This window comes from Sinocyclocheilus anshuiensis, unplaced genomic scaffold (assembly GCF_001515605.1).
Source record: "Sinocyclocheilus anshuiensis isolate Anshui unplaced genomic scaffold, SAMN03320099.WGS_v1.1 scaffold1575, whole genome shotgun sequence".
Lineage (NCBI taxonomy): Eukaryota > Metazoa > Chordata > Actinopteri > Cypriniformes > Cyprinidae > Sinocyclocheilus > Sinocyclocheilus anshuiensis.
In genome coordinates this window covers 262,632-274,673 of record NW_015548276.1, presented here as the reverse complement: position 1 = coordinate 274,673, position 12,042 = coordinate 262,632, and the positions used below count along the sequence as shown (strand labels likewise).

The 12,042-nt window shown below is 35.1% G+C and overlaps 2 protein-coding genes across 4 annotated transcripts in view; both read right to left on the bottom strand.

The window, feature by feature from the left end:
- Positions 1-5,839, bottom strand: part of LOC107655779 (CTTNBP2 N-terminal-like protein) — an 11,516-nt gene extending 5,677 nt beyond the window's left edge. Inside the window, exons 1-2 of the mRNA XM_016443361.1 lie at positions 5,744-5,839; positions 780-887 (exon numbers count right to left, since the gene is read on the bottom strand). Coding sequence (XP_016298847.1) covers positions 780-887; positions 5,744-5,758 — 123 coding nt within the window. The 5' untranslated portion in view covers positions 5,759-5,839. The remainder of the gene's footprint in view (positions 1-779; positions 888-5,743) is intronic.
- A 915-nt stretch (positions 5,840-6,754) lies between these two features.
- Positions 6,755-12,042, bottom strand: part of LOC107655778 (polyhomeotic-like protein 2) — a 34,014-nt gene continuing 28,726 nt past the window's right edge. For all 3 annotated transcript variants that reach the window (XM_016443359.1, XM_016443360.1, XM_016443358.1), the window contains 6 exons: positions 11,240-11,448; positions 10,272-10,404; positions 9,905-10,025; positions 8,763-8,889; positions 8,378-8,654; positions 6,755-7,572 (listed from right to left, as the gene is read on the bottom strand). In XM_016443359.1, coding sequence (XP_016298845.1) covers positions 7,412-7,572; positions 8,378-8,654; positions 8,763-8,889; positions 9,905-10,025; positions 10,272-10,404; positions 11,240-11,448 — 1,028 coding nt within the window. In that variant the 3' untranslated portion in view covers positions 6,755-7,411. The remainder of the gene's footprint in view (positions 7,573-8,377; positions 8,655-8,762; positions 8,890-9,904; positions 10,026-10,271; positions 10,405-11,239; positions 11,449-12,042) is intronic.

Below are 12,042 nucleotides of genomic sequence, written 5' to 3'. Positions count from 1 at the left end.
CTGCAATATAACAAAGAGTGAAAAATTTAAGGGGGTCTGAATACTTTCCGTACCCACTGTATATATATGTGTGTGTGTATGTGTATGTGTGTGTTCTGAAGAAAATGAAACTAAATACAACAAAACTAATTGATTGCAGATTAGCATTCTGTTTTCATCAACTAATGTGACTATCAATCTCCGCTATCTAGGTCATCATACAATTTATTCAGGACAATCTGGGCTTCTTTATATATTTGGATGATGGGAACTCTCTAAGGAATACCAAGAATACACACCGCAAGATCAGAAGAGCTGCCAATCACAGAGGGAGTTGCCTCCCTAATGGTGTAAACTGATGTATGACTTGAATGGATACATAAGTCCAGATGCTCCTGAATAAATTGTACATGACACAGGAATGATTTTCTCTTTTTTTGTCATGTTGTGATGTTTACTACTGCCCATTTTCTTTCTGTGCATCACACAAAACTATCATACAGCTTGAGAAGGCTTAGATGTGTAGTACACAGGTCATAAACCACTTTTATGGTTTATTTATTGTGTTTTTGATCCAAATTAAGACCTGTATGAAGATTCTCCAAAAATTCCACAGAAACAAATAACAGCATATGGGTTTGGAATGACATGTGGCTGTGTAAATAATGACAGAACTTTCATTTTTGAGTGAACTGTTCCTTTAAGAACTAAGAGCAGCACGATTTGCCCGTACTGCCATTGATTGCTGCTTACAAAGAAAAAAAAAAAACATTCTTGTCCATTGGCGGGACTGGACTAACCTTGAGTGCCTGTATGACAAAGTCTCTGGCCTCCAGCTCTCCCTCAAGAACACTAAAGAGCAGCAGCACATCTCTCTTACTCAGAGCCTCCACATTCAGCCTCGACTCCTGAAAAGACAACAAAAAGGAGCAAATGAGTGGGTGACAAAATATGAAATAAAACTCAAATGCAATCAGAGATTCTAATGACTTTTTTTTAGCAAATGATACACTACATTAGGACAAAGTCTATACTGACTTGTTTGGAAAACATACAGTCAGGCAACAATCTCCATGTCTACAAATCTTCTCCCTTCCTTTCCATCTGCAGACCAAATGACTACAGTCTGTTGTATTCTCCATGTGCTTGTCCTGATTATACAGTGTGCTGCTTATTCAGTGCACGGTATAATGAAATAAACAATGCAATCCCACAGTAAACAGATTAACTATATAGGCTGCGTTTACACTTGGCATTAACATGCGATCAAGCAGATCGGATCATCAGTCAATCAGGACACGGCGCGTTTACACTTGGCAACATCAGCTGACTTCTCGATCTGGATAACCGATCGGATCTGTATTTCCCGCGCAATATTTAAATAAGTCTGCGGTGCAAAGTCGACCTGAAGTGGTGGGTTTTCTTTTGAAAACTATTTTCAGTCGCGGGACATTTTACAAATCAAAATAAATGTACGAGTCTAACGAGCGCTGTTCTTCTGACAGTTCGGGAGAGAGGGGGCGGCGTTTTGCGTGATGTCGACCTGCGAATGCAGACACAATGGCTGAATTGCGTTTACATTACACTGAGATCCGATCACAATGCGTCCTCGACTACCTCTGGACCAGGACACGCTGATCGGATAACATTCCGATCAGAAGTGCGTTTACACTTGTCTTTTCAATGTGTATGTGGACAACATCCGGATACAGGTCGCATGTTAATGCCAAGTGTAAAGGCAGCCATATATTTGCTTTAGGTTTCCAGTATGGATGCAGCATGCAGATGTTTTCAGTTACTGATGCCATTAAACATCAATACCACTTGCAGGCATATTTGTCACAGACACACACTACTGTTCAAATGTTTGGATTTTTTAAGGTTTTTGAAAGAAGTCTCTTATGTTCACCATGGCCGCATTATTTCATTAAAAATACAGTAAAAAGTAATATTGTGAAATATAATTACAAGTTTTAAAAAATGACTGTTTTATATTTGAATATATTTTAAAATCTAATTGATTCCTGTGATGCAAAGCTGAATTTTCAGCATCATTACTCCAGTCTTCAGTGTCACATGATCCTTCAGAAATCATTCTAATATGCTGATTTGCTGCTCAAGAAACATTTCTTATTATTATTAATGTTGAAAACAGTTGTGCTGCTTCTTATTTTTCTGGAAGTTTTTTCAGGATTTTTGATGAATAGAAAGAACTATTGCATTTATTTGAAAAAGAATCTTTCGTAACATTATAAATGCCTTTACTATCACTTTTGATCAATTTAACGTATCCTTGCTGAATAAAAGTGTTAATTTCTTTAAAAAAAATCTTACTGACCCGCAACTTTTGAATAGTAGTGTAATTATTTTACTTAAAAAACACTTTTTTATATTGTGTATATCTCATTTTCATATTTTTGTCCTGCTCTTATAGCAACAAGAAACAGACTACTTTGACAGTAGAAAAATTACTTACCAATCAGGCCATGATTAAATGCATTTTTACTTTATTCTTTTACAACTAATTGCACTAAATCAACAGCCTGAATTAAGCCCATCACAATATTCAGTCTCATTATCTTTGAGCCGTTTGTTAGTAGGCATTTACGCTTCATCAAAAGCCATTAATTTTAAGCCACACTGTAAAAAAATGACTGTGAATTGAACGGTAAAAGACTGTAAAAATGCTACAGTAAAAACCTGTTAAATGGTTAACGGTAAGTTCCCCTACTATATAAGGTGAAAAACTGTATTGGACATTACATGTAATTTTACGGTAGTATAACGTTTTTGGAAGTGAAAAAGAATGTAGGCTATAATTTACAGTAAATAACCGTAAATTGACATTCCCAGAATTCCCTGCGTTACATTTCAAATTTGATGTTTTTTTGTTGTTGAAATAACAGTTTATTCTTTCTATGTTTCTAAGTTTTTTTCTTTTCAGTTTTGTATATTACGGTTGTATCTTACACCTAATGTTGTTAAAGTAAAGTTTATTACATTATTTCAGTTTCATGTGTGTTACCATGATGGTGATTAGTGTTTGTGTGGATGAAACTGTGCACCTTCTAAATATGTTCATATTTAAAAACTGCTGCTTGTGATAGGCTTTGGTTCATCATGTGACTTTCTCATCACCACCTGCCTTTGGTGGTTATCAGTGTATTACAAGGGTACAAAACAGATTTCAGTACTTCAATAGGTTGGTATATTAACATTATATCAGTTATTGAAATTACGGTATTTAACTGTAAATTTAAGTTAAAACCGTAAAACCTAAAACGTTGCTACCATAGTTTTTACGGTAAAATTCTAGCAACCACAGCTGCCGTTTTTTTACCATAAATTTTATGGAATTTTTTTACAGTGCAGTCCTCCTGGAACAATCAAAGGGTTAACAGGCTTGTCGAAGAACATAATGGCTATAGATCACAGCTGTGATCTCAGAAAATCTCCCATTCCCATGTTGCGTTTCTTTCTGTGCAGTTCACAGGAAAAGAAAAAAGCAGGTAATTTTTTCCATTTTACTCATGAGTCAAAGCATCTGTCACACATCAAAGCTAAAGCAGCATTCCACGACTTTTCTATTGATAGACAGCTAGAGAAAGAGACTTCTTGTTGGAAGGGTGAGACTGACTGAAATTCCTTCCGAGCTCTCGCTTCTAAATACTCAGTAATTGCGCATGGATAACCTTGAAAGTATCGAATTTCACTTTCCAATATAGCTGTGCGCACCATAAATGCTTGACCCTGCGCTGCAAGCTTCAACTGAAATAATCTTATCAAACTCAATCTAGATTTCTACATTCTGACCCCACTTTGCTTTTAATGGTGCTTCATGTCGAGATTTGTGTGGTTAGCCAAAGTTTCCACATCACGAAGTCATGAAGGAGTCTCAGAGTGTTACATAATATGCCAGAGACGGAAGACGTCCAGCTACTGTGCTCCAGCTGAAATTTGGAAGCTTGACTTCCATGTCAGAGCTGCCTTAAAATCGCATTACTGTACTTGTGCAGTGCATGAATTCAATTTCTTCTTTTCATCTGTGTTGTGCAACCTTTAGTCAAATTTGCGCTAGTAAATAGCCGTCACGTTTCTTTTGATGTATTGTGCACCGATGGGAACTGCATACTAGATCTGAGGCCATGAGTATGGAAGAAAGCGTTCATGGTTTGCGGTTTACCCATTCAAACAGTGCTCATTTGAATCGTGTTCCTAAGCAAAGCCATACTTTATAGACGCGCTAATTTCACACGTTCACTTTATAAAGCCCAAAGAAAATTATATCATGCATCAGTAAGTACTTTCAATTACCTAATAGTTATATAGATCAAGTATGAAAAATATAAACGATACACCAGTGTTTTTAGCCAGTGAGTCTCTCTTTACTAAAACTTGTGATTTAGAATGAAACATTATAGGGAAAGGTGAGAAAAAGAGTAAAAACATTCTTAGAGATCTTTATACATCTACGAAACCTTTCTTTCATGTGCACTTGAAGATTATCTGATAGTGTTCTTCATGTTGACTAATTTGGCATTTCCTTTTTACTGGTGTCCATGCCTTTCTGAATTAAAGGGTGCTACACTATTCAACATCGGCCTAAATGCTTCATAAATTACCCAGCATTTCTCCCTGGAGCTAGACTGAAGCAGGCAGTGTTTGAGTCCAAGCTCACCGGACATGTCAGAGGGTAATTAATTTAATCCTCAAACTGCTTGTGAGCTACAAAACAGATGGCCCAATGTCAACTGCCTGTTGATGTGATCAGCTGAACAGACTACATAAAGTGTCATAGTTTTAACTGTTTAATCCATTTAAGCATGTTGAAAATAATATTCTCATAGATTTTTTTATCATTATTATTCGTTTTACATGATTCCTAATTTTTTGTTTATTTTTCAGGTTCAAAGAAATAATGAGAAGAAGAAAAAAAAAAAAATATATATATATATATATATATATAAAATATGATTTTGAAAATGTAAAACAATAAAAAAATGATACTGTGTTAAAAAAAAATAAGGTGAAAAATTCTGAAACCATATTCAGTATAGAATTATATATACAGTTATATGATTTAAATATAATATAAAATAATACAACACAATATTTAGGGTGATCAAAAGATTCAGTATACAATTATATATACAGTTATATGATTTAATTATAATATAAAATAATACAACACAATATGTAGAGTGATCAAAAGTCGAAGCATATATTGTAATTATTATTATTATTATTATTATTATTAGTTAAATATTATATTATACTTTACTGAAAAGGTTCCACTTTTTCGTTGATTTTCTTTGATGTTATCCATCCAAACCTAATGTACTGACTTCGACTGCAGTTTTGGGCAAAACTTATAAACTATTGAACTCAATTTTTGACTATTGATGCAAAAATGCTGTCTAGGTAGACAGTGCACTACGTTTCGAAACACAGCCTTTTACATTTGTGCAGATCTGACACGCAAAAAAACTGTAAAAAATCAATCAATCAATCAATAGACAGTTTACGTTAAAAAGCGATGTCTCGAATATCTGGACAGTTCTTTAATATAACGTTACCTCTCATATAAACGTTACCTCTCATATAAACTCCGTTGCGTTCATATAAATAGAACTGTCAGCTATTTAAAACTAAACTATTCAAACTATTCATACAAAAAACTTTCTCTGCCTCTCGCGCTCATTTTATTCTACTTTCTTTTTCTATTTAAGTATTAAGAGATAAGTTATAAAGAGAACATTCTCACCGTTGTGGGTGCCATGCCAAGTTTGATGATCAGTTTCCAATATATCGCTCATCGATCGAGCAGCACTGTTGTTGAAAATCGGCTTCACCGAAGTTCATCTGCTGTGAAGGAACATGAACGGACATCTTACTCAGCCAATAGAATGGAAGTGTTTCAGCACAATAGACCAATTAGAAGCGAGACGCAGAGATAGGAGGCGGGGCGTAGCAGGAAAAGTTTATAAATTGGGATGTTTTCTTTGTGCAGCGGTGAGACTAGAAAGCACTCTTCAATCTTGAACTCCCAACACGACTTAATCACGACATATTTGGACGTGTTTCTGTGAAAAATAATGTTTTTATAGTATCAGGGTCGAGTTAGATACATAATCACTCCAAAAGTCATCCTAAATGTTGAAAATATGTTAGTTTGGGTTAGAAATGCACGTGTGCCACCTAGTGGTGTTTTATTGTAGTAAACAATAAGAGCGGCCCCAAAAATATATGGACACTCGTGCTAGTTTAAAAGAGATAAATGTCAAACTGGGTGGCATTTTATTTAAAGAAAAATAGAGCAGAATATTTCGCAAAAATAAGTTTGTTATGTTTTAAAGTGCAAAACAATATATTCGTTTTCAGGCTTTGTTGGGTATATTATCTAAAACAATGCAATAAAAAATTAAGTGTGGAATAAATACAATAATAAATGAAGCTGTGCGGGCAAAATGTGATATAAGGTCAAAAAAATTAAACAAGTTGACATGAAAATCCTTCATTAAAAATGTTATATTACAAATTTCATCTGATAAATACAGGCATTTCACAAAGCATTGTACAAAAAACACAATTCATCATCACAATCCTTTCTAGCAACATACAATGACAAATCTGGGCACAATTAAAACCAAACATAGTGTCATTCCCAATATCCAAGACAAATACAATTGAATGTGCATCTCAAAACCAGTGTCTGTACGGACACACATTGAATAAGGTGCTGTTGACAGGAATTTTTCAGACTGGGTCCCTTTCTACAGGTTGGTTTTCAGGTTTAAAGTTGAATATTCTGTTACTGTGCTTCTGTTATTCAAGTCTTAAAGTAAATGCGAGTGAAATAGCACCAGTTTGTTGTGATTCAACTATGTTACAAATACTCACAAAGGTAAGAATAATTTACTTAAACATATTTGACTGTACAAAAGCATCTGGCATGTACAATAAGACAAAATCATACCTGAAAACAACAAATGTACAATCCAGAGACATCTGGGCCGAGATGTGGGATTGTGAAACCACATGATAATTTTAGTTCAGGTTGGACTGCACGGTTACACGTATATTATCCAAAGATTTCTTCTAAGCACCGATACTACTAGTTAAGTCCAGTGATCTGTGAAACCCAGTCAGAATTCCAAATCACTGTTTCATAATGCCTTCCATTTGGTATAAAGTCACTATTTGTACGATTTTTCATAGGTAGTCGGGTCATTTTCTGTTTCAGCTGAATTTATTTCAAGTCTTTTCTTGAGGAGGTGCAGTTTTAGGCTTTAGCCCCAATATGTATGAAATGTTCAGACAGACAGACAGACAGACAGACAGACAGACAGACAGACAGACAGACAGACAGACAGACAGACAGACAGACAGACAGACAGACAGACAGACAGACAGACAGACACACACAGCCTTTTCAAGGTTTGGAATCTTTCAGCATGTTTATGCGAGCGAAGATCTTGAGGGCGGGTCCTAATTTAATATTCATGGCACTCATTAGATGATCTTCCTTCAGTAGCAGCATGGCCTGTCCATCAATCTCCTGAACACGGAACTCATCTGCAATCTCCTGGCAACCTAATTGTGAAGTCACAAAAATTTGCCCCATTAAACAGCATAATTGTAAATAAATTCACAGTAATTTATTGTTGAAAAAATCTGATTTTCATCACAACTTTCCATTTTTCCCCCCACATTATAATATATTATATTGTAATATTTAATGACAGAATATCATATCAAGTGCTTGTGTATATATATATATATATATATATATATATATATACACTACTGTTCTAAAGGGATTGGTAAGATGTTTTTGTAATGAGTCTCTTTTGCTCACCAAGGCTGCATTTATTTGATTAAAAATTCAGTAAAAACAGCAATATTGAGAAATGTTATTACAGTTTAAAATAACAGTTTTCTGTTTTAAGATATTTTAAAATATAATTTATTCCTGTGATGCATCATTGCTCCGGTATTCAGTGTCACATGATCCTTTAGAAATCATTCTAATATGCTGATTTGCTGCTCAAGAAACATTTCCTGTTACTATCACTGTTGAAAACAGTTGTGCTGCTTAACATTTTTGTGAAAAACATGATAAATTTTTTTCAGGATTCTTCGATGAATAGAAAGGTCAAAAGAACAACATTTATTTGAAACTGATGTTTTTTTTGTTTTTTTTTTTACAATGTAAAACAATGGAAAATTCTTTACGGTCACTTTTAATAAATATAATGCATCCTTGCTGAATAAAAGTATTAATTTCTTAAAGAAAACTTGTACTGAACCCAAACTTTTAAACAGTAATGTCTTTAGAGCACTTGGAATATAGTACAAAATATATATATATATACCCCAAATGATACAAGCAACTTACCTGGCAAAGAGCGAATGAACTCAAAAACCTCTTGCACATTCCATTTGGTGGGGTCACATGGCAGGAAGTGCTGACTGAGGAGAGGAAGCTCTTCGGGATCGTTAACAGTGACCCCACCTTGAGAAACAATTGGGCCAGAACTGGCTGCAGAGAGGGGGGATGTTGCATCCTCATAACTGGAGATATCCGAACAGGGACTGGACTCTCCTTGACTAGGCTGAGATTGGAGAGGTGAGGATATAGATTCTCCCTGAGATTGCTGAGATACAGAGAGCCGCTGGGGGGGATAAAACAAGAGACAATATGAGCATGATTTACTTTATATATTTATACAAAAACATTGTAGCATGCAACACTACCACATAATACTGAAGTAGCTATTCACCTGCTTTTTGGCCTCCCTGCCTCTGGGACTATGAGACCTCCTCCTTCTCCACTGATTGATCTGATTGGTTGTTTTAGTTCTGTTGGGGTGGAACAGACCAACCCGCTTCGTGCAACTTACACTGTATCTGTTCAAAAGTGTTATACATTACCATACAGACAGAAATATTGCAATATCACAAAAAGATATTATTAGTTATCATTTTGGTGGCAGCTGAATGAATGAGTATATCTATCATTTCAGTCATTGAGTATCATAACTTCTTAAATTAATCCAAATTACCCTGAAGTGTCATGCAGCTTTGTTTAAACATGCATTTCTATATAGACCAATTTGGAGTAGATGTACATCACATGCAGCTGCGCGCGCATTGTGGTGGCAGAAAAACACTGGGAACAAGTGGAGGGAAATGGGTAAAATCCATGGAATAAGACAAAAAAAATGTATTGTTGTGCCTTTGGATGTCAGAATCAGAATGCAAATTATTTTTATAGGATACTGTCGTCAAAGACGCCATTTGACGCTAAACGCAGACGTTTAAACGGACGGACTATGGATGAAACCTGCTATGATTACCCTACTTTTAAAGCATAAATTTGATTTAAACAATAGGTCTACATAATCTTCACATATGCAGTTCATAGCGGACATATTTTATTAGCCCTACAGTTACAGCATGATATAGCCAACTATTTAAACCTATAACATTTACTTATTTTATCTCACAATTCTGACTTTTTTCTCACAAATCCAAGTTTATATCTCCTAGTTCGGACTTTATAACTCAATTTAACTCAACAATTGCGAGTCTGTCAATTCTGAGGGGAAAAAAATTCAGATATAAACTCTGATATATAAGATTCTGAGCCGAGGGGAAAAGAGAGAATGACGAGTCGATTTTTCTTATCAGAATTGTGAAATATCATCTCAGAATTGCAAGAAAAAAGTCAGAATTTTGAAATACAAAATCACAATGACCTTTTTTATTCTTTTATTCCATGGCTTCCATAGACCGCTACTTTAAAACTGTCATTTTCTGCCACCAGATAGGCTCCGCCCACCAAAAACGTCATCACTGTTTACAAACACCACCGAAATTGGTCTATATATTTTCATTTATAAAATGCTTTTGAATCTCTAACCTTTTAGCACAGACCATGGAACAGAAGCGTTTTGAACGTTTGAACTTGTAGGCAAAATCGACCCATCCACAGAGCTCACATGTGAGCTTGGGTTCCTCCGATTCCTCCTGAGTCCTCGTGTCTGATGAAAAATTATAAAATATAATATATGATATATAAATTATAAAAGCATATGTTTTGCTGCACCTTGATTACACACACAGGAAATTCCATATCTTATAACCTCATCACTAATGCTCCTTTGTTCATAACAATGCAGGTTTCCAATCTTTCAAAACTTTACCCTGACACTTAAAAAGGTCATGCATCTTAGAAAAGCAGCCATGGGGTGCAGTATTTGTTTGAACCTACTAAATTAAATGTCTACCTTGTTGTCCAGCCTCCTCCATGTCTGAGTTTGTGGCACTGAGGGAATTACTGCTGGCCATTTTCTCTGGATCTGAGCGAAGCTGCGTGTCTGGTTTCTTGGGGCTGTCTGCTTGCACCAGCGGTCTCTCCACCTGACAATACAGTATACAAACATAATGATGTCAGGCTGATCATCACTGGAACACTGTGGACACTTGTGTTAAGTTGGAATAAGCAGATCAACAGACAATATTTTTTCCACAGTTTAGTCTGATGTTCAGTGTTGTAAATTATGTCAATTCACTAACAAAATAAATAAATATTATGTCATTATAATATAATAAATGTCATTAATTAATAAATAAATAAATGAATGAATAATAATAATAATACAATGATGATGATGATGACTTTTGCATTGAATTATTGTAAATAAAAATAATTGTAGAACTACAACAATTATTAACAATAACAATTATTGAATGCATTTTCAGTATCAATTTGTATTAATTTTTATAATTAACTGAAAGAATAATAATAATAAATGTATTATTGTTGTTGTTGTTGTATTAAAATTATTATGAATAATAATTTTAGAACAATTATTATTAACAATACCAATTATTATTATTATTATTGAATGAATTTCCAGTTTAAATTTGTATTATTTATAATTCATTTTTTATAAATAACTGAACGAATAATAAAAATAAATGTATTATTATTACTGTTGGTGGTGGTGGTTTTGGTGTTGTATTAAAATAATTATGAATAATAAAAAATAATACTAATAAATACTAATAACTAAAATAATTTTTGAACAACAATACAATTATATTATTATTATATTTATTTTATAATTAAACAATTATTATTAACTAAATTAATAATAATAATTATCTTAAATTTACTAAAATTGTCACCTATTCGTAAATTAGTAGTAGCAGTACTTGTTGTATTAGTATTAGTGTTATTATTGTAACTCACAGGGAATGGCTCAGCTCCCTCCTGAATGACAAAACCCTCGATGACGTGCGTGAGGACATGTGGCTTCACTATGGCTTGAGGTGGCTTGTTTTCGCCGTTTTGTGCCACACTTCCGGTCACAGCTGCTGGAGGCGGCTTGCTTGAGGCTGCCGAGGTCATGGTCGGTGTCACCGGTGCTGCCGTGGGGTCGCGCGCTGTCTCTACAGAGCCTGGCGGCACAGAAACAAAGCATTGGCTCATCACCCTAGCAACTACAACAACATCGGCAGATCAAACATCAGCGGTCGCCAGTGTTTATGGGGGGTTCGTATTAAACTTTATGAACGTTTAAGGAATAGTTCAGCCAAAACTGGAAAATAATATATCTTAAACCAGCCTAAACTAGCTGATTTGTTATGTTTTTCGGCATAATTTACTCTCCCATGCCATCACAACGCATTATTATTATTATATTTCTTCTATGAAACACAAGAGAAATGTTTATGCAATCGTTTTGTAGGAAGAACATCTGACAGCCGACGTTTGTATGTAAATCATGTCAAAATCAGTCAAGAAAAGGGTCACCATTTAGATGACCACGTGCGCTGTGGCTTATTAAGCATAATCGGTTTAAAGGGGTCATATGATGCGATTTCAATTTTTCCTTCTCTTTGGAAGCCCGGGGTCGTCACATGTGGTTGCCGCAAGCCTCCTTCGTCGTTCTCAAGCCCGCCGCCTCTGCTCACTCTAAGCCACCGCCGCTCACTCTAGGCCGCCGTGTGTGACGCTGTGTTTCGTTGTGAAAGCGAAACTACTTTGTTTGA